Source organism: Anoplolepis gracilipes, chromosome 17 (assembly GCF_047496725.1).
Source record: "Anoplolepis gracilipes chromosome 17, ASM4749672v1, whole genome shotgun sequence".
Lineage (NCBI taxonomy): Eukaryota > Metazoa > Arthropoda > Insecta > Hymenoptera > Formicidae > Anoplolepis > Anoplolepis gracilipes.
Window position 1 is genome coordinate 2030977 of NC_132986.1, and position 19197 is coordinate 2050173.

The 19197-nt window shown below is 31.5% G+C and overlaps 9 protein-coding genes across 15 annotated transcripts; 3 read left to right on the plus strand and 6 right to left on the minus strand.

Moving 5' to 3' along the window:
* Window positions 1–225: 225 nt before the first annotated feature.
* On the minus strand, window positions 226–1878 carry Prx6a (Peroxiredoxin 6a). Its single transcript, XM_072909670.1, has 5 exons — window positions 1785–1878; window positions 1145–1301; window positions 766–986; window positions 605–677; window positions 226–476 (listed from the first exon to the last, which is right to left on the minus strand). The coding sequence occupies exons 1-5, from the start codon at window positions 1868–1870 to the stop codon at window positions 342–344; spliced, it is 672 nt and encodes a 223-aa protein (XP_072765771.1). The 5' UTR covers window positions 1871–1878; the 3' UTR covers window positions 226–341.
* On the plus strand, window positions 1878–4765 carry Mettl4 (Methyltransferase like 4). Of its 5 annotated transcripts, none has more exons than XR_012048361.1 (7): window positions 1878–2550; window positions 2686–3050; window positions 3220–3394; window positions 3480–3651; window positions 3746–3951; window positions 4428–4531; window positions 4629–4765. XR_012048361.1 is itself a non-coding variant. In XM_072909664.1 (6 exons), the coding sequence occupies exons 1-5, from the start codon at window positions 2302–2304 to the stop codon at window positions 3940–3942; spliced, it is 1158 nt and encodes a 385-aa protein (XP_072765765.1). In that variant the 5' UTR covers window positions 1878–2301; the 3' UTR covers window positions 3943–3951; window positions 4380–4476. The 5 variants fall into 5 exon arrangements, 2 of the variants coding, with proteins under 2 accessions (XP_072765765.1, XP_072765767.1); XR_012048360.1 differs by having other exon boundaries at window positions 4594–4683; XR_012048362.1 differs by lacking the exon at window positions 4629–4765 and having other exon boundaries at window positions 3801–3951; window positions 4380–4476.
* Window positions 3983–7317, minus strand: LOC140675303 (UDP-glucose 4-epimerase). The gene is made up of 7 exons (XM_072909663.1): window positions 6964–7317; window positions 5578–5832; window positions 5300–5413; window positions 5046–5222; window positions 4611–4791; window positions 4223–4504; window positions 3983–4156 (listed from the first exon to the last, which is right to left on the minus strand). The coding sequence occupies exons 1-7, from the start codon at window positions 7315–7317 to the stop codon at window positions 4053–4055; spliced, it is 1467 nt and encodes a 488-aa protein (XP_072765764.1). The 3' UTR covers window positions 3983–4052.
* Window positions 6964–9188, minus strand: LOC140675305 (40-kDa huntingtin-associated protein). The gene is made up of 7 exons (XM_072909667.1): window positions 8945–9188; window positions 8814–8860; window positions 8531–8733; window positions 8257–8458; window positions 8046–8148; window positions 7856–7974; window positions 6964–7753 (listed from the first exon to the last, which is right to left on the minus strand). Exons 1-7 carry the CDS (start codon window positions 9025–9027, stop codon window positions 7584–7586), a joined length of 927 nt encoding a protein of 308 aa, XP_072765768.1. The 5' UTR covers window positions 9028–9188; the 3' UTR covers window positions 6964–7583.
* Window positions 9189–9393: 205 nt separating this feature from the next.
* On the plus strand, window positions 9394–11344 carry LOC140674980 (toll-interacting protein). The gene is made up of 6 exons (XM_072908937.1): window positions 9394–9615; window positions 9902–10072; window positions 10185–10318; window positions 10405–10609; window positions 10843–11010; window positions 11107–11344. The coding sequence occupies exons 1-6, from the start codon at window positions 9574–9576 to the stop codon at window positions 11215–11217; spliced, it is 831 nt and encodes a 276-aa protein (XP_072765038.1). The 5' UTR covers window positions 9394–9573; the 3' UTR covers window positions 11218–11344.
* A 147-nt stretch (window positions 11345–11491) lies between these two features.
* On the minus strand, window positions 11492–13272 carry LOC140674981 (uncharacterized). Of its 2 annotated transcripts, none has more exons than XM_072908938.1 (5): window positions 13068–13272; window positions 12401–12514; window positions 12213–12335; window positions 12053–12132; window positions 11492–11888 (listed from the first exon to the last, which is right to left on the minus strand). In XM_072908938.1, the coding sequence occupies exons 1-5, from the start codon at window positions 13123–13125 to the stop codon at window positions 11742–11744; spliced, it is 522 nt and encodes a 173-aa protein (XP_072765039.1). In that variant the 5' UTR covers window positions 13126–13272; the 3' UTR covers window positions 11492–11741. The 2 variants fall into 2 exon arrangements, with proteins under 2 accessions (XP_072765039.1, XP_072765040.1); XM_072908939.1 differs by lacking the exon at window positions 13068–13272 and adding an exon at window positions 12628–13061.
* An 83-nt stretch (window positions 13273–13355) lies between these two features.
* On the minus strand, window positions 13356–15439 carry Scf (Calumenin B scf). The gene is made up of 4 exons (XM_072908934.1): window positions 14987–15439; window positions 14212–14779; window positions 14021–14136; window positions 13356–13881 (listed from the first exon to the last, which is right to left on the minus strand). The coding sequence occupies exons 1-4, from the start codon at window positions 15080–15082 to the stop codon at window positions 13693–13695; spliced, it is 969 nt and encodes a 322-aa protein (XP_072765035.1). The 5' UTR covers window positions 15083–15439; the 3' UTR covers window positions 13356–13692.
* A 626-nt stretch (window positions 15440–16065) lies between these two features.
* LOC140674982 (COX assembly mitochondrial protein homolog) lies at window positions 16066–17052 on the minus strand. Its single transcript, XM_072908941.1, has 3 exons — window positions 16857–17052; window positions 16523–16627; window positions 16066–16453 (listed from the first exon to the last, which is right to left on the minus strand). The coding sequence occupies exons 1-3, from the start codon at window positions 16912–16914 to the stop codon at window positions 16248–16250; spliced, it is 369 nt and encodes a 122-aa protein (XP_072765042.1). The 5' UTR covers window positions 16915–17052; the 3' UTR covers window positions 16066–16247.
* Window positions 17053–17073: 21 nt separating this feature from the next.
* On the plus strand, window positions 17074–18830 carry Rpn11 (regulatory particle non-ATPase 11). Of its 2 annotated transcripts, none has more exons than XM_072908936.1 (6): window positions 17074–17164; window positions 17422–17541; window positions 17614–17763; window positions 17837–18100; window positions 18172–18438; window positions 18586–18830. In XM_072908936.1, the coding sequence occupies exons 2-6, from the start codon at window positions 17449–17451 to the stop codon at window positions 18745–18747; spliced, it is 936 nt and encodes a 311-aa protein (XP_072765037.1). In that variant the 5' UTR covers window positions 17074–17164; window positions 17422–17448; the 3' UTR covers window positions 18748–18830. The 2 variants fall into 2 exon arrangements, with proteins under 2 accessions (XP_072765037.1, XP_072765036.1); XM_072908935.1 differs by having other exon boundaries at window positions 17095–17244.
* Window positions 18831–19197: the final 367 nt, after the last annotated feature.

The following is a 19197-nucleotide window of genomic DNA, read 5'->3' on the forward strand; positions in this document are numbered from 1 at the left end:
ATTTCTTTTTGCATGTAAAAAATATTTTTTAAAAGTAGCTCTTCTGGAACATTTTTCTGAACATTTTTTTTGTAGAGGAAAAATATCGAAATACACACAGAGTATATATCATTAATTATTATATACCATTAATATATTGTAAATTAATATTAATATTAAGTAATTGATATTAATATTAACTTATATATATATATATATATTTAATATATAATAATTATAAAAAAATATTAAAAGGTTTATCTTGTAAAATAATAACATAAGTAAAACATTTACATTTTGTAAAATGATTTATGCAGAAGTCAAATTTTAGAATTTCTTTGAAAATATATAGGAAATTTCTTTTATGCATCTATAGGTTGTGGCACAATACGCAGGTACGTTTTGCCAGAGGGCAACATCACAGTTTTAATATCATTGTAAGAAGCTTTGGCTTCACTGTCTGATACACTTGGATCAATCATTACATCGTCTCCTTTCTGAAATATTGAAAAAAATTAATCACTTTATTGACAAGTTATAATAATGTCATTCAATCTCAATTACAAAAAATTAATATCTTTGATAAAAAAAAAAGAATTAAACATTAAAATTTCTTAAAACCTACCTTCCAATCTACAGGAGTTGCTACTTTGTACTTTTCTGTAAGCTGAAGAGATTCAATCACCCTTATTATTTCGCTGTAAATTAAGATGTAAAATTTTAATAGTAGAGTTATACAAAAATCTTTTATTTATTGCATATAAAATAAAACATGATAGTTCTTACTCAAAATTACGACCAGTAGTGGCTGGATATAAAATTGATAATCTCATCTTTTTATTTGGGTCAATTATAAAAACAGCTCGCGCAGACATGGCTAAGCCAGTCTGACTGTCCACTTCTGCAGGATCCAACATTCCTAATAATGTAGAAAATTTCCTGGTTTGATCTTCTATTATTGGATATGGAAATTCCTCATCTGTCAGCTCGCCATAACTTTTTATATCCTATAGAATAATAAATAGAATAATATTCTGTTCTCGAGTATTAATTTATTCTATTTATATTTCTTATAAATTTAATATTAAATATTAAATTTATTATTAAATCGTGCATAATAAAAAGCTTAAACGCTACAGTTATTTGAAAAAAAAAAACTGCAAACCTTTATCCATTTACGATGGGACTCAACAGAATTGCAAGACAATGCGATTACTTTCACTCCTAATCTCCTAAATTCAGGCATTAGTTTTGCAACCCGTGCCAATTCGGTTGTGCAGACCGGTGTAAAATCATTGGGATGAGAAAATAAGATGCCCCACCTATTTTCATGGAGGGGAGAAATGTTATACATAAAATACATTCTACTGTAAAACAGATTAATGTAATTTATATATCAGCTACATAATTTGCATGCTACACACAAATGACACAGTTTATTGTGAACAAAAATAAAATTTATATATATAATTTTTGGAAAAGTACTATTTATATGTAAATATAAAAAGTACAATTAGGCTTTATTTATTAATCGTATACCACGTGACAAATTATTACAAGTTAAATATATCGACAGATATAAATAACAGATAAAAAAATATAGAGCATGCTATTATTTTGAATTTTTTTATCTATTTCTAAAACTATATTTATAACATATATATACTGTCAAACAATCAATATCTTTTCTACAAATATATATGTACAGATATGGATATATAGATAGATAGAGAGAGAAAGAGAGAAAGAGAGAGAGAGAGAGAAAGAGAAAAAGATTTTAGGTTATAATATTGCAAAATATTTACGAATCGCCCAGCCACTCGTGAAGCTTAATCGTTCCTAGTTGTGTGTCCGCCATAAAATCCGGAAATATTTCGCCTAATAAAACCATAGCGCGTCCTTAGAAGGTACTTTTATAACGATAAAAAATATGTGACTTAACAAATAGGACTCTCTCGAAGGACAAACAGGAGGCAGGAGAGAAGAGATGATATTGGAGATTGGAGCGAGTAAAATGCCGGCAAATGGCGACCAATAATATTAAAGAATCGAATTTGCATGCAATTGCGCGTTACGTATAGATTTTTCGAATGACCTAGCGCATATATACATACGTTACAATGAAATATATTGGTACACGTATGGAATTATATTCTCCTCGCATAAATTGACACATGCAGCATGATAAAATCATTTGACATACAATCCTAGTGAATTGAACATATAAAATGCATCTCGTAAGAGATCTAGATATAAATCTGTAATAAAGAAAATCTATATAATAAATATTGCGTGCATTTGTGTGTATGACAAGTAGCCACTATGAGTATCCTTCTTACCAGTGAAGAAGGCTGGATTGTATCCCATTTACAATACCTCAATGAGATATACAAAAATGTCTTGAATGAAAGTGGATTTTACACTTTATTCTTCAATAAAATGATATTCGAGATTAATTCTCAATATTTGAGGCAAAATCAAATTGTACAAACCGTTCAAAATGAGGCTGTATCGCATAATAAGAAAAAGAGGAAGCGTTCACAATTATTGCCAGAAAGAGACTTGGAAGAAGTAGGTTAAAAAAAAAAATTTTAATCTTTATATTTCATGAATTTCTTATAAAATTAAAACTAAGAAGTCTTATGGCATAAAAATTATATTTTTAGTTTATAATTTTTAGTTTATCTCAAGTAATTCTTACAACAGGTCGATCATGTTAAACAAAAATTCAACGCAATAATGTCTAGTGCAAAAGTCAGAGGACTCTTTAATGAAAATATGTCTTTGGATAACAACAAAGCAGCACGCTTGGCATCACAAAAATTTTATCAGGATACCTACTGTCTCAAAGATGAGAGTCTATATGGATCCAATGATACAAATAATGCTATCATATCTGAGGCTCACAGTAAGAAATATGTATTTCCAAAAAAATGTACATTTTATTCCTACGATGTAAGAGATATAGAAAAGAAGATGGAACTGAATAATCAGTATGATTTTATATTATTGGATCCACCTTGGTGGAACAAGTCAATTAGAAGAAAGAAAATGAAATTTGCTGAAGCTAGGTGATTATATACACATATATATTAGACTCTTTATATATATAATTGATTGAAAAATAAAATTTTAGTGGCAATTTATTTTACATTATAGATTTAACTAATTTCAAAGGGGAAGAGATAAGTACATATAACTTTTGATTGTAAAATGAGAAATGAATTTGTTCTTTTGTAGTTACAAAATGATGTACAATGAGGAATTAATCAAAATACCAATAAAAAAATTATTACATTCAAATGGTATTGTGGCTATATGGTGTACTAATTCGTCTAATCATTTAAATAGTATCTTTAATGAAATATTTCCATCCTGGGGTATTACTTATAGAGCTAAATGGTATTGGATTAAAGTAAGTGATGTCTCTTATGATATAATTTTTACAAAGTGATAAATATTCAATACAACAAACATTAGATAACATAATTGTCATTTAGGTAACGCAAACAGGCGATACAATATGTAATTTTAATTCAACGCCTGGGAAGCAACCTTTTGAATTACTGATATTAGGATCTGCATTAGAGGAAGACAAAATGAACATTCCTGATGGCAAACTAATGATCAGTGTACCTAGTGCAGTGCATTCTCACAAACCACCTCTCACAGGTATGAATATATATGATATAAAAATTTAAAAATATAATCGATATAACATTTGTAGCAACATGTTGCAATAAAAAAAATGTACTTATATGCTTAGAAATCATAAAGAAGTATCTCCCAAATGAGCCTAAATGTTTAGAAATTTTTGCAAGATATCTATTGCCTGGATGGACGAGTTGGGGTCTGGAAATTTTAAAATTTCAACATTTATCACTCTATGAAATTCTGGATGAAAGTGAGAAAGCTGAAAGTGATGTTGACACTGAAAGGAGCGAGAACGAGAGTAAAAATTAATCATGAAATGTAAGAAAAAAAAGCTATAAACATAAATATGTACGTTATAAGACAAAACCTGGGTCCTTTATTATAAATTATTTGCACAAGTTCTTTGATACAATTCATTGTTATGATGTATTATTTGTATTATTCAGATGTTCATTAATACAATTCTTTATTGACGTACGATAACCATGCGGATTCATCGCTTGCCACCTCCAAAAGTCTTGACCTGTATTTATTTGTCATTCATTAAATATATTTTGAGATTGTTGAGCTAAAATTTTACATTACTTACACATTTGCTCAACGTTGTATTTCGCTGTCCATCCCAATTCCTTTTTCGCCAAATCTGTATTAGCATACATGGACACGATGTCACCCTCTCTTCTCTCCTTTATAATATATGGCACAGTAGTGCCGGTTACTTTTTCAAATGTTTTTATCAATTCCAGTACAGTAACGCCATTGCCGGTACCTAAATTATAAATTTTTAATCTAAGATGCTGTTTGTGCAAGGCATTTAATGCCGCTACGTGGCCTGCCGCCAGATCCATAACGTGGATGTAATCGCGAACACCTGCCGAGAAAGAATACAGAACACGAGGTATAATATTATATTATGCAAATTACATCTTAAATTATATACCTATACTTATTTCATATTAGAATCAAGATGATGTTACCTGTGCCGTCGTTTGTAGGATAATCACCACCAAATATAATCAGTTCTGGCTTCTGTCTTGAAGCGACTTGAGCGATATATGGCATGAGATTCGTGAATGGTTTCGTCGGATCTTCACCGATTAACCCGCTATGGTGAGCGCCTACCGGATTGAAGTATCTTAAGGATATGATATTCCAACTCTGTTGTCCAAAGAAAAAAAAATGTTTTCAATAAAAGTAATATATAAAATGGAACACACATAATGATATATAATTTCTCCTAGAAAAATAAAACTAAAGAAAAATTTGGTTTACATATGGAGCATGTAGAGCAAATTTTTATATATTATTTATATAAAAATATACTACAATAATATGTTACATATGTAAACTTTTATCTATAATTGATCATAAATATGAAAAAAAGTAAATTAGAAATTTTTACGCTTATGAACCTTTTCAGCCCGAGATATATCCTTCAACATCTCTTCGATAAAATACTTTGTCCGTCCATAAACATTAGTAATGTTGCCGGTTTTGTGTTCCTCTGTGATAGGCAATTCTGTAGGCTCGCCGTAAACGGTACAAGAGCTGCTGAATACAAGCTGAAAACAGTCGGCCGCTTTCATCACCTGTAAATAAAAAAACGTGTGTCAAATTGTTTGAAGAGATGATTCAAGACGCGTGTAATATATTCTTTTTTTTATACCTCGAGTAAATTAATAGCTCCTATTATGTTATTACGGTAATAATGAAGCGGAACTTGCATCGACTCGCCGACGGCTTTGATAGCCGCAAAATGTATTACACAGTCTATTTTGTGCTGAAAATGACAAATTACTTTTTTTTACATATGTATGAAAAAGAGATCGCTCTTTTAACTTTTTCGTAAATTTTATGCAATTATATATAATGAAAAAACGACCATGATAAAAAATGAAATATATATACATATATTAAATATAGAATAATGTTAACGAATGCTACCTTGTTAAAGATTGTCTCGAGCTTTTCTCTGTCGAGCAGATCACAGTTGTAAAATATCACCTTCTTGCCCGTTATTTGCTCAACTTTCTTGAGCGCTGCGGATTCGCCATCGGTTTCTGTCACGCTATTTGCGAAATTGTCTATTGCCACCACGTCGTATCCGCACTCCAATAGCTCGACGATGCAATGACTGCCGATGTAACCAGCGCCTCCGGTTACGAAAATTGTCTTCCAATCTCTGCTCATTTTTTTCTTCTGATTAAACGAGAGAATTGAATGTTTAATTGACGAATTTTTTTTGTACATATAAGTACATATAAGTACACTTTATATAACAATAAAAAAATGTATGTTTGTGACATAAATTAATCTCTTCTATAAATGAACTTTTTAAGTAGATAAACCATTTTCAAACTCTCTCTAGATATACACAGGTCAAACTTCTCCATAGAAATACACACTTGTAAGCCGAAGAATGCAGGTACTTAGGGCATTCACCTTCGTTCAAGTGAGCAAAGAGAGTTCAAGGTTGCCGAAACACGTGGTAAATCACTGTAGCGGTATATCTCGGTAAGGTATCAAAAGAATATCACGATAAAAAAAAAACCGCGTTTATAACAAGTGTATAAAAAAATTTGCATCTACGTAAAATTAGGATTTGGTTTTTTAAAATTGGAAATTTTTAAATATTTTTTTTTAATGTTACGCAAATTATACGATATAATAATCCGTGCAATATAAAATGTATATAATCGCGAGTGTGTGTACAAACTCTCGTGGTGAAACTTAACAATATTTAAAGTCGCACAATCGTTGTAAACATTTAGTCTTGAAAATATATTTTAAATATATTTACAAGTACATATGTCCTATATGGTCTTAATTAGTATGGTATAATCTATGAAATATTTAAATTTCCAAAATCAATCTTAATTTTGTGTGGATTCAGATACATTTTTTTATTTATAATAAATCACTTTCACAGTCTATATTGATATTTTTTAAGTAAATTCGCAGAAAAATATCTTTGATAGTAAATAAATCAAATAATGAAATATAACTGCAACTTAATTTGTTCACGTCTGATTAATTATCGTTTCATTTGGAATATGATAGAAATAAGAGTCTCTGGGCCTTGACTTTTAAATTGAAGAATTTATCGACGTCCTTGAAGCTGATTTTTATTCCGATTACAAGAGATAGTTTGCGCTTGAAGAGCCTTCTTATGTTCCTCAAGTCTGAATAAAAAAAAACTGACGCATCGTTCCGGGAGCATCTTGATGAATTTTTATATTTATGATTTATACTTGCTTTTATGTGTGTTATATGATTAAAAATAAAGCTTTGTTATAAAGAATATCAACAATAGAATGAAGAGATCGTTACCTCGGTGTAGAACTTAAGATTAAACAATTTAATGAAACGCAATCGATTCCGATCCGAAGGACTCCGGAGGCACTTTCGCGCGATGACTGAGAGACTCTGTCTTGAATAGCAGTCGTGGAAGGAACAGAGGACCTTAATGTATCGGGGAACGCGCGAGACATCCCCTCCCCCATCTCCATGATGCCATACCGGCACACACACCGTATGCCCTTCCTTCCAACTCCATTCCATTCCAGTCGTTCGTTCCATGATTCTTATGTAAAAAGTTCCTCTTCCTTTCACATCGCGCGTCGCTCTTGTCGTTGCGAACGAGATCAGAAGAAGCGACCCTTGCGAATTCGCTACTTGCAACATTGCTGGATTAGTAAAAGCGTGGTTCGTCTCGTCGGCGTCATCTTAATTGTGCAATAGCTTAAACAGAAACCTGTTTCAAGACTACTAATAATGTAATCGCATAGAAATGAAAGAAAAACGACTGACATTCCTCTTCTCTCGATGAATATATCCCGATTTTTTATTTCGGCAGACTGTACAGCACGACGTAAAAGCACGGAAGACTATGATAAATGAAATTCCGGGCAAAAATTAGTCGCGTCTGGTGGTTTCATCATCGTATATATTTACTGTGTCGATAATACTTGTATCAATTTATGTAACAATTCCTTTTGCTCCGTGTCAAAGTAAGAATACAATTCGCTCTCGAGTTCCAACACTGCTTGATGATCGTGAGATTGGCATGCTAATACCAGAGATTGCAGTAATAATAATTCATCCTCGCTCATATTCAGATCTAGACAAAACAAAAAAATTAATTAATTTAACAATTTTAAATGTATCATATTCTAATATACTTGTAAAGTTTGAAATATATAAATTTATACATGATCCATACTATTATTCACATTTTCTTCGGCCCATGCATATTTTTCGAGAACCTGGGCAACAGAAGGTGCTAATCTCTGTGGCGATGGCTGAAGAATGAGTAGCAAAAGTACTCGCGTTACCTCACACCTACCAATCGTCGATTTTATTATATATTTTTACTATTAAATATATGCTTCTACAAAACGTTATTATAATACCTATGTAGAATAGCGTTGTAATTTCCTCTGGCACCAGCCACAACGCAAGCTTCCGCAAATTCTACGAATTCATTAAGAATTTGTAGTGCAGCTACATAATCTCCTATAAAGATAAAATTATATGAAACATTACATATATTATTCTGTCAACATAAAAAGGATAATAGTAAAAATATAAATTACAAAAAAATAATAAAAATTGAATATCAACCTTGGTTTATATAAAAAGACACTAAAGTATTAATAGCTTTTGATGTGGGAAATATATCAATCGCTTTTCGCAGCTGTTGAATACCAGCAGGACCGGGACCCAATGCTAATGCTAATTCCACTGATAAACCTGCAGAAATTGTGTTAAATCCTGGTTGGCTGCTGCATCTTGCCATAGAATGGCCAAAACAACTTACAGCTGCCTGAAAAGTATAAAAACAATTTTTAGCTTTTATTTTTTTTGTATCAGAATTTTATAATATTCATATAAAAACCTGTATATTTTCATGGCCTAGAGAGGGACATCCTATATCATTGTCTTTTTTCTCAGCTATGAGAAATTGCCTTCCTGCTTTTATCAGAAGATTTATTTCAGAAGAAGCATTTTCTAATGTGCCTTGACATCTGGCAGCTGCCAACCAACATAAACCCGCATATTGCCATAACTCTTTCTGTTCACATTCAGTGGCTAAAGCACCTACAAAGAAGAATTTCCATTTTACATTGTTTTTCTGATATTAATTAAAAATTTACATAGATGTATAATGAAATACTCACTAAATTGATCACATGCTTCAGAGACATTTGGCTTCCTCAGAAAACGTCTAAAAGATTATTATATAAATAAAAGAAACAAATTATTGCATATAAAAAGAGTTTTAATTATACAAGTATTTTAAAGAACTTACTTTTTCAATTTATTCGAAATATTGTGAAACTTTGTTAAAAAGTCCACATGTTCTATTCCTTGATCTAGATTAATATGAGCCATATTTCAATTCGTAATCTAAAGATTAAATTAATAATAACGATATTTGACATTTATATTCCATAATTTCACATGTATGGATTTTTTTTGTCAGGAAAATTTCACAATGTAAATATATTTGTGTGCAAATAGAGATTGATGCAGATTACAGGAGTACTGCAATACCGACGATATTCCTTCATATGTCATAAACTATAGGAAATAGCTAGAAACATACGTACCAGCCATATTGTTAACACCAGCGTGTCAAGTGTCAAACCAATCGTAATAGCTAACATTAGTGGCCATTTTGCTTTTTAACGTTCGTAAAAGCGATATCTGATTGGCGGCTACTTTGCATCTCTAACGAGAACAGCTTGCGCAGATTTGAGCAGACTGACGGCTGCGTACTTGACAGTCGATCAGTAAACATTCCGAGTAATGCATGTTTGCGTGATTTGACGTATTCGAATTTCGGAGAAATTCCGCATGTGAAACGTCAATCGCAATTAGGATCAAGATCTGAGTGGGAGATAATATCTCATATTTTTTTTAATACTTTTTTTCAACATGGACACGGATAGACCTCTGCACGAGGATTGGAAGAAACGGGTATGTATACGGGCTCTTGCTTGTCAAACGCAATATACATAATTAGAAGCACTAGAAATGTTGCACGATCTGCATTACATTATTACATTACGTGTCCGCATAAATACATTAGATGAATTTTGACACATGCAGCTGAATGCATTTAATCTTCTGCTTCTTAATATTTAATTGTATTTTAAATACTAGACATTAATTATACAATGTGTTGCTACAACAAATTTTTATTCATATTTAAATTTTTTAATTTTTATATCTTTATAATTTTTTTATTTGTATACATTACTAGGCTTTTGTGGGACCACTACCGGATAGTTTTTTGAGAATAGAAGAGCGCAATGCGCAACTGCAGCAAGAAGCAGCAGATCAACAAGCTGCTCTAGCTCTCCATCAGCAGATGCAAAGTATGCAGGTATCTCATGACCCACGAGTAGGCAGGCTTAGTGTAACAATTTCTCAGGTAATTTCAATCTTCTCATATACATGAAATATACCTATTATTACTTGACTTAAATGAGCCAACATTGCAATGTACTATACTTTCTGATGTCAAAAAGCCATTTTTTTTCTAGGCCAAATTAGTAAAAAATTATGGAATGACAAGAATGGATCCTTATGTGAGATTACGAGTGGGACATGCAGTATATGAGACACATACAGACTCTAATGGTGGAAAAAATCCACATTGGAACAAAGTGATCCAGTGGTAAGAATGCATATACATATTCTGTTTTCATATGCTTTAAGATATACATATTTGTCATAAGTATTTCAATATTTATCTCATTTTAGCCTCCTTCCACCTGGAGTTTCTCAAATATATGTAGAAATTTACGACGAGTGCTCCTTTGTGATGGATGAATTGATTGCGTGGGGTCATATAGAAATTCCGCCACAAGTCATTCAGAAGGGAGAGACGCACGAAGATTGGTATATGCTTAGTGGAAAACAGGGGGAGAATCAGGAAGGCATGATCAATTTAGTTTTCAGTTACACGGTACTAACAATAAACATACATCTTATATTAATTATATTTATATTTATCATTACTTTCATGTGTTAAAAATTACAGATTATCTCAGCTTAAATTTATAATTTAACTATTGTTGTAATTTGCATACTTGTGATATTAATATTTAATACTGTTAAGGAATTATCTTTTCCTTAGGAATTTATTCAAATATTTTATTATTCGTTTTCTTTTTTTTGGTAAACTCATGTTTACTGTAGAATAAATCTCATCCATATATGAATTCCTCTTCAATTATGATGGTTCCTTCTGCCACGATGTTCGGCATGCCATATGCCCCAGTAAATGTTTACACAAGACCTCCAGCTACTGCTGCACCAACAGCTATACCAAGTTCTTTGCCAAACGCTGAGGTCGAGTTAAAACAGGTATATACCTCTAATAATGTATATCTCGTAATACAATTTTATCCAATGCTTCTTTTTGTTATGTGTAAACATAATATATGTAACCATACTTTGCAGATTGCAGAAATGTTTCCAAACGTTGACAAAGAAGTTATCAAATCAGTATATGACGCTAATCACGGCAAAAAAGACGTTACAATTAATTCGTTGCTTCAAATGTGTGAATAAGCCTTAATTTTTTACACAATTTGCCATATAATATAACTTTATCATATATTCTTTGTTAATAAGTATTCTTTTGGAATATAATGTACGACAACCTAATTTGTAATACTTCCATACGTAATAATTAAGATCAGAATATATTATTTGAGTATATGAAATAATATCCTTTTAAAGAAATATGTTATTTTTAATATAGCATTCTTTATTGTGTTTTATTGTCAACAACTTTTGTTATATATGTTATTGTTACTTCAGAGTTTATATTGTCTTCTTTATTTCTTTACATGTACAATTATTTATTTTTTTGATTTTGCGAGAGTGCACGATTATATATATATATATATATATGATCTATTCATCTTTGTATATAATTTACATTAAATAAGTAAATACACATTAGTGTATTCTACAAAACTGTAAAAAGATATACGCTTAATTGATAATTGCATATAAATTGTAATAAATGTTATATATATATAATTTGTACAATTTTATCCATATCAGAAGGATAAAACAATCCAAAAGTGTCAGGGAATATTGAAAATTTTATATATAAACAGTGGAACTGTAGCCATAAAAGTAATTAATATCGAACACGTATTTCTTATCGTCAAATTGCAAGGCATGTCATTGTCAGATTGACAAGCACATGCTTCAATAGTATATCCTTCAGCCTAAAAGTAAATTATAATATATTATATCTGTACTTTATTATCGAATAATATTAATTTATATAGTTATACAACTATATGGAAAAAAATATGAAGATTTTACATATATATATATATATATATATATTATATATATATGTGTGTGTGTGTGTGTGTGTGATACATACATATGTAACATAACAGCCTTCTGTAACTGCTATTGCCTGATCCTCTATAAGTTTTCCACAAAAATAACTCGCGTTTACAACTACAAATAATTGATATATTTGTACAGATCATACATCTGGATTCTATAACATTCTGTTTAGTTGTAAAATATATATTTACCCACTCCATTATATATGTATGTATACTTTACACAAACAGAGCCAATACCACAATCAGATATCCATGAATTGTCTAGGTTTCTGTTTTTCCACAGTTCAGTTGTATTCGGCGAGTTTGTATAATCTGAAAGAAATATATAGAGAATACTAAATGAAAATAATTAAAATTGAATATCAAATTATACTCACTATATATAGGCTCCACACAAGGAATATATGGATACTTTTCATTATATATTGTGCAATTTGTATCAATCTCCATGCCTGGCCATGTAAAACTGAAGCATTGTGCTTCCTTGGAATCTGTTATTATTAGAGTAGATTCTCATTTAAAAAAGAAGGAGGAGAAATTATAGAAAATTGATGAATCTCTATAAAACATTCAATGAGACAAACTGAATATGAATCAAACAAACCAGAAATATTAAATAGTTTTAGCATCATTGCTCTATAACTTATTTTTTATAATACACTTTCTATAATTCGTATAGCATATCAAAGCAACATTTTTTTCCATAATACAATACATTTTTTCTATATTTTTTTATATAAATTATATATAATGTATGTATGTGTATGATATATATATATATATATATATATATATACAATACTTATACAATGTGGCCTGTCTTAAAACTTTATAAACGTGTGTATATGCACTTAAATGTTCTTTATATTCTATTCTTGTCTGCTCGTTATTAGAGTCTTGAATGAAAATATCGCTATGTCTCGATGGCCTGAAAACGCTATGCAGCGTTATTTTATATTTATATCTTTATTGTTTATGTGTGCAATATTTATATTATCAAGACACAAGGTCAAACACTTTGTAAAGGAAAATAAATATACTTACCCAAAAGCACATTGCAGGTGCAAATTATTAAAAGTATAGTCAAATAAATCCTTTTCATTCTCGTTAGCTAATTCACGACGTTATACAGATACTGTTCACATTGCTATGAAAGATTGGGGGCTTATCTGATAAATATGATCAGATCGCATAATGACAGATGATCGTATATCCCAGATATCATACTGCCGAACAATCGTTATCAGTATAGCAAAATATACAACATGATAATATAAAAGATACGTAATTAATTTACCGGATAGTCATAGAAAATAACGATAATACAATGGCAATATCAAAAATTTATTATAACAATAACTAATTAATCTTTATACTTTTTGGCAGATAGCATTTTATCATGCTTATCATATCTACATTAACTAATTATAGGTATAAAGTTTATAACGATATATTTTATTATATATATTATAATATAAAATATTTTGTATAATGTTACAATATAAAGAAAAATATTTATTAGAGTAAATAGATGAACTCTGTCTTCTATAAATAGAGAATCTCCAGCTTTTATCTTATGAGATTATTTATGAACTAGAAGATTTTAAGTATAGGCGTTATAAATAATTTGTTTGTGACTGATCTTTCCTTTTTATGAGATTACACCTCGCTAAAACTCATCATGCCTCGTTAACGCTTCGCCAAAATCTGTCGCTTGAGATCCAACGAATATATCGTACTTTTCCAAAATTTCGTCCTTCGTCAATTTGTGATCCGCATCCGTGTCTGCTTCATAAATCAAGTGCCTTGATTCTGCCTCTGCATGATCAAAGTCCGCGGGGATAATCCACGTTTTCACCTGTTTCGAAACAAAATTGAATATAGTTTTATAGGACCCACTTAATAATGCAATAATGCAAAGAAATAATTTTTTTCAAAATTTTTTTCATATACATCTTTTTTATAACAATTATAAGAGACATGTAAGTACCACCAACCTCATCGGCAATTAAATATCCATCTCCATCTTTGTCTCTATACAAGGAAAATTGTTCTTTCTCATTCTTCACCCATTCTGGCTCTTCTTCATCCTCGTTGCCTCTGTACATATCACCTGTCAATAAGTTGAAGATTCAGTTTAAGAACTGCTTAAGCCATTTTTCAAGTGCAACAAAGAATAATCATTTACCAATATATTCCATAAGGGATATCTTTCCATCTCCATCTTTATCAATGTCCTCCATCGTTTCTAGCACTATCACATCCTTCATGTGCTCTGCTTGTTCAGCATGAAGGAAGGAAGTGAATTCCTCCTTGGTCAAAGCATCATCCCCGTCCAAATCCGCGGCAATCCATCTTCTTCGATCCCTTTTCAACATGTGAATATATGAAAAAGAGTCATTGTCCAATTTATCTTGTCTTTCCTTCTCAAAATCATCTATATCTCCATAAACCATCGCTGTATATTCTACCCAAGGTATTTTATCTTTTCCATCTGGATTATGAGATCTCCACTGACGTTCCACATCATCCCTGATATAACGCTGTTGTGTATACATTATCCAATCCTTAAGCTCTTCTTGCGTCACGTAGCCGTCCTTATCATCGTCTATTTTATCGACAATTAGCCCTAGTCTTCTAGTACTTTCTTCAGGACTAAGCTGGTCAAAGGTTTTAGCCTCTTCTCCGAGGAATGCTTCATGATCATAGGCTGGATTGTGTTGCAAATTGATATAGTGATCTTCATTGCTCACATCCTAAAATATAATATGCTCGATAAATTCTTCAAAACTACAATTTTTTTCTTCATTTCTTAAGACTTTAACTAAAATAAAAAAATTTATCAGTTTCAATAATAAATAATATAAATAATAAGTCTATTTTTTCCTGACGGAAAAAAAGAAAAAAAAAATGCTGACAGAACGGAATTTTATCATCGTAATTCCTAAATTTTTTTTTCTAACCTTGTTTAAAATACGATGCTCCGCGTCCGGTTTCGGGATCGCCGTCGCCAGGATAGAGAAACCGATTAAGATTTGCAGGAACATGAGACGTAGCATTCGAAAAGATACCGGCGTGAATAAAAGGAAGGAACCGTCAGCTGCGAGAGACTCAGCTGAAGAGGGTCTGAGCGGCGTCTCTCACTGAACGAACGCGTCTTCCGTCTTCTCGTTCCACGACTCTTCGACTTCCACATCAGCAAGAGCAGCGAGACCTCCACACCCCCACCTCTTAATTTCGTACTCTTACTGCGCGCGTCTGTGTGTGAAAATATACGATTTTTTCGGACGAGGAACACTCGCTGGCTGTTTGACGGCTGTTCCGCCGAGAAACGAATCCGCAGCTTCCACGTGGATTCTATTACGAGTGCCCAGCTCTTTAAGGAGCCATACAACGCGATACATATATGGGATACTCGTCGCGTGCAACTCGAAATTGTACTATTGTTACTATATAGCACACAGTACGTCAGTGAGAGATAAAATAATTTTTTTTTTAATTTTTAACTTTCTGTACAAGAGATTCGAGAAACGAACGTTCGGAGAATAAATAATTTGATAAATAAGAAGTCACAAAATTTTGGGAATTAAATCTTTGTACAATTTACAGATATTTTTATTTACAATGCGCAACAATAAAGCTTGTTCTATATTACAGTTGATTTATATTATGAACTTAGCAGGATGAAATAGTATCCTTATTGCATAAACATTCCTTTGCAATCTGCACTTTTTCTAATAATAAAGTGATAGAATTGAAAATATTACATGCTATTATCATTCCATTCAAACTGATAAGAATGATTAAGAGAGTTTACTGTACATTTTATATATCTTTTTTTTAGTCATGAAGAAGAGAATTATATATTTTTAGTAAAAAGTATGTTCTTACTGCAACACATAATTTATATAAATCATTATTATATTTATATGTATAATAGATATGAATGAGAGGCTAATAGTTCAAAAGTTTACTTTATGAACATTCAATTAGCTTGCAGTGCAAATTTACAAGAATTTACAATAAGAGTATCATGAGCAATTTATCTAAAAATTAAAACAATTTTAATTGCCCATTTGGCTTTTTCACTACATTTGAAGCAATTTGCGCAATGTTTTACTTTTATGGTTTCTCTGTTGAAAGAGAATCCATATTTCAATTACAAATATCGATTTATTCAACAATAAACAATCCTGTGGTATCATCTATTTGTTATCTCTATGTTTATAACGATGCTTCTATTCTTTTTTGCTTTTTAGGAATTCCAGATCTCCTGAATTCACTCCTTTCTTTTAGATATTGTTCCGTACATTCTTTAATAAAGTCTTGATTGTAAAACCACTTTTCCATACATGATTTCATTATTTCATTTTCTTTTCTACACTTTATAACATTTAACAATCCTGAATTGAGACAGCAGTTGTGGAATTCTGCAGAGGAAAAGATTACAGTTGATATGCAAATTCTATTTCTTGTGGCAATATAAATTAAGTAATTACCTTTAACTTCATTGACACATTTTTCTGTTTTAGTTCTGTCTCGCATTAGTTTTGGTATCAGTACATCTTTCTCTACCTTTCTCAAGCTCTTGTCATCAGGATCACCTGAAATAAATATATAAGAGTTATTTCAGTTTTGAAAAAAAAAAAATTAAAAGATTTTATGCAAAATGTATTTCAAATTGTCCTACATTTTATTATTTGGTTTTGTTGAATAAAAATATAACCTATTTTTATCGACATTTCGATTTATCATATTATCAATAACGAAAAAAAAAAATATTTATTTTCTCGCAATATTTTATTATTCGGGAATTGAAATAAAAAATTTTACCCAGTCCCTTCGGTCCCCCAGCTAGTTTAGACGAAATCACCGAATACGTTTCCTTCATTGTATATTTTCGATTTCATTGACACAACGTATATCAGATATCAGGTATGTATCAGGTATGTACGTTTTGCGATGTCAAGTGTCAATTTTCAGAGGGCGCGAGAGACGTTCAACCGAAATACATGATGGGAATTTGACGTTTCTGTTCGCTCTCCTCTCCCCCCTCGCCCTTCTGCTCACCTCGTCAGGCAACACTGAAGACAACCAACAGACTGCGCTCGTGATTATGCACATTTGAGGCTTGTCAGACGGTGAGGCTTGGAAAGGAATGGTTATTCAATTTGTCACGAAGAAAAAGGAATTCTCTCGTTAATAAATTATCATAAGAGCCGTAAGAGTAATTTGTATTCTAATCCGATACAATTGTATTATTTGATCCTAAAAATCCCCGGCAGATTCAGAATCGACATAGCGCTCTTTTCTTAACCTTTAAACACTCTCACCACCATGACGCTTCGGATCTTTGAAGGGTCTTTATATGGTAATTATATTTCTCGAATATTTCCAGAGTGTAGAGTTCAATTGACACATCAGGATGGATAGGCTATTACGATTAGGCGGTGGAATGCCGGGTTTAAATCAAGGACCACCACCCTCCGATGCACCTGTTGTTGACACAGCTGAACAGGTATTTATCGTTCAGATATATTTTATATCTTTGTTCTTTTTTGCATCCTTCAAGTTTATTTTGTTTCTGTAGGTGTACATATCGTCCTTGGCACTTTTGAAAATGCTTAAACATGGTCGTGCCGGAGTACCAATGGAAGTGATGGGTTTGATGTTGGGAGAATTTGTCGACGATTATACTGTTCGCGTTATCGATGTTTTTGCTATGCCGCAAACAGGAACGGTAAATGTTAAAATGTAATGAAAATTACATTTGTATTACATATATTACACACATATATATTCTTATATTTCAGGGTGTTAGTGTAGAGGCAGTAGATCCAGTGTTTCAAGCAAAGATGTTGGATATGCTGAAGCAGACCGGTCGACCGGAAATGGTAGTGGGCTGGTATCATTCTCATCCGGGTTTCGGTTGCTGGCTATCTGGAGTGGATATTAACACTCAACAATCTTTTGAGGCTCTCAGTGAAAGAGCTGTAGCCGTTGTCATTGATCCTATACAATCAGTGAAGGGAAAGGTTGTCATTGATGCATTTAGATTAATCAATCCAAACATGATGGTAAGTATACTTGTGTGCCGATCGACCATGTGTCTTCTGATTATGACCTTTGGGTATCATACTTATTGCAGGTCTTGGGACAAGAACCGAGACAAACAACGTCGAATCTAGGCCATCTACAGAAACCGTCGGTTCAAGCGTTGATACACGGATTGAATCGACATTACTATAGTATTAGTATTAATTATCGTAAGAATGAGCTGGAACAGAAAATGCTGCTGAATTTACACAAAAAGACATGGATGGATGGTCTAACTCTTGCCGAATATTCGGATCACAGTCGACTCAATGAGAATATCGTTTCTGAGATGCTTGAACTCGCAAAGAATTACAATAAGGTGAAAACATTATGCAAAAATTTTAAAACTTTACAAATACTATTTGTATATGATGGACATGTGTGACTAGATATTTCAAATTTCTTTCATCACAATATAATTTAATGTAATTTTAATAATGTAATAATGTAATAAATGTTTTTACAGGCCTTGGAGGAGGAAGAAAAGATGACACCCGAACAATTAGCAATAAAGAATGTGGGCAAGCAAGATCCGAAACGACATCTTGAGGAAAAAGTGGATACGCTAATGGCTACAAATATTGTCCAATGTTTGGGAGCTATGCTTGATACAGTTGTATTTAAATAATTGTTTTTCAATATATCACTCGCAATATGATATTTAAAGAAAATATACATCTTTTTAAAATAAAAAGGATACTTTTTTCACAACTAACGCAAACAATTAATATGCGCTTTAAATTTCATCGAAATTTTTATTTAAGATATGCTACCTTGATAAAAGTGGTGTACTTAATGGATTGTATATTATAAATTGTTATAAATCACGGTATGTAAACGAACAAAAGAAAAGAAAAGTACACAAGACACAAGCTGAAAATGGGGTAATATACATACAATAAAAGAAATTTATCAAATGTCACATATTAATTATAATTGATATTGGAATATCTGAGATTTCCTAGAAACTACAATCTTATACATCAATGTTAATATAATGATTTATACAAATTTATGTGTTGCAGTTAAGAATACTTTTTACTAAAAAAAAATATATATATATATATATACATATATA

Excerpts from the sequence above, each read along its gene's own strand:
- Prx6a (XM_072909670.1), bottom strand. The coding sequence starts at position 1,870 with ATGGTTTTATTAGGCGAAATATTTCCGGATTTTATGGCGGACACACAA. Across the intron at positions 1,302-1,784 it reads CACGAGTGGCTGGGCGATTC|GTGGGGCATCTTATTTTCTC; the intron begins GTAAATATTTTG and ends CCATGAAAATAG. Across the intron at positions 477-604 it reads CAACTCCTGTAGATTGGAAG|AAAGGAGACGATGTAATGAT; the intron begins GTAGGTTTTAAG and ends TCAATATTTCAG.
- Mettl4 (XM_072909664.1), top strand. The coding sequence starts at position 2,302 with ATGAGTATCCTTCTTACCAGTGAAGAAGGCTGGATTGTATCCCATTTA. Across the intron at positions 2,551-2,685 it reads CAGAAAGAGACTTGGAAGAA|GTCGATCATGTTAAACAAAA; the intron begins GTAGGTTAAAAA and ends TTCTTACAACAG. Across the intron at positions 3,652-3,745 it reads TCACAAACCACCTCTCACAG|AAATCATAAAGAAGTATCTC; the intron begins GTATGAATATAT and ends TTATATGCTTAG.
- LOC140675303 (XM_072909663.1), bottom strand. The coding sequence starts at position 7,317 with ATGTTGCAAGTAGCGAATTCGCAAGGGTCGCTTCTTCTGATCTCGTTC. Across the intron at positions 5,414-5,577 it reads TCGAGACAATCTTTAACAAG|CACAAAATAGACTGTGTAAT; the intron begins GTAGCATTCGTT and ends TGTCATTTTCAG. Across the intron at positions 5,223-5,299 it reads GAGCTATTAATTTACTCGAG|GTGATGAAAGCGGCCGACTG; the intron begins GTATAAAAAAAA and ends TTTTATTTACAG.
- LOC140675305 (XM_072909667.1), bottom strand. The coding sequence starts at position 9,027 with ATGGCTCATATTAATCTAGATCAAGGAATAGAACATGTGGACTTTTTA. Across the intron at positions 8,149-8,256 it reads GTCTTTTTATATAAACCAAG|GAGATTATGTAGCTGCACTA; the intron begins GTTGATATTCAA and ends TTATCTTTATAG. Across the intron at positions 7,975-8,045 it reads TACAACGCTATTCTACATAG|GTGTGAGGTAACGCGAGTAC; the intron begins GTATTATAATAA and ends GACGATTGGTAG.
- LOC140674980 (XM_072908937.1), top strand. The coding sequence starts at position 9,574 with ATGGACACGGATAGACCTCTGCACGAGGATTGGAAGAAACGG. Across the intron at positions 10,073-10,184 it reads TTAGTGTAACAATTTCTCAG|GCCAAATTAGTAAAAAATTA; the intron begins GTAATTTCAATC and ends TTTTTTTTCTAG. Across the intron at positions 10,610-10,842 it reads ATTTAGTTTTCAGTTACACG|AATAAATCTCATCCATATAT; the intron begins GTACTAACAATA and ends TGTTTACTGTAG.
- LOC140674981 (XM_072908938.1), bottom strand. The coding sequence starts at position 13,125 with ATGAAAAGGATTTATTTGACTATACTTTTAATAATTTGCACCTGCAAT. Across the intron at positions 12,133-12,212 it reads ATACATATATAATGGAGTGG|TTGTAAACGCGAGTTATTTT; the intron begins GTAAATATATAT and ends AATTATTTGTAG. Across the intron at positions 11,889-12,052 it reads AAGGCTGTTATGTTACATAT|GCTGAAGGATATACTATTGA; the intron begins GTATGTATCACA and ends ATTTACTTTTAG.
- Scf (XM_072908934.1), bottom strand. The coding sequence starts at position 15,082 with ATGCTACGTCTCATGTTCCTGCAAATCTTAATCGGTTTCTCTATCCTG. Across the intron at positions 14,780-14,986 it reads AGCATCGTATTTTAAACAAG|GATGTGAGCAATGAAGATCA; the intron begins GTTAGAAAAAAA and ends ATTATATTTTAG. Across the intron at positions 14,137-14,211 it reads ATCCCTTATGGAATATATTG|GTGATATGTACAGAGGCAAC; the intron begins GTAAATGATTAT and ends ACTTATTGACAG.
- LOC140674982 (XM_072908941.1), bottom strand. The coding sequence starts at position 16,914 with ATGAAGGAAACGTATTCGGTGATTTCGTCTAAACTAGCTGGGGGACCG. Across the intron at positions 16,628-16,856 it reads TGGGGGACCGAAGGGACTGG|GTGATCCTGATGACAAGAGC; the intron begins GTAAAATTTTTT and ends TATTTATTTCAG. Across the intron at positions 16,454-16,522 it reads ATGTGTCAATGAAGTTAAAG|AATTCCACAACTGCTGTCTC; the intron begins GTAATTACTTAA and ends TTTCCTCTGCAG.
- Rpn11 (XM_072908936.1), top strand. The coding sequence starts at position 17,449 with ATGGATAGGCTATTACGATTAGGCGGTGGAATGCCGGGTTTAAATCAA. Across the intron at positions 17,542-17,613 it reads TTGTTGACACAGCTGAACAG|GTGTACATATCGTCCTTGGC; the intron begins GTATTTATCGTT and ends TTGTTTCTGTAG. Across the intron at positions 18,101-18,171 it reads TAATCAATCCAAACATGATG|GTCTTGGGACAAGAACCGAG; the intron begins GTAAGTATACTT and ends TACTTATTGCAG.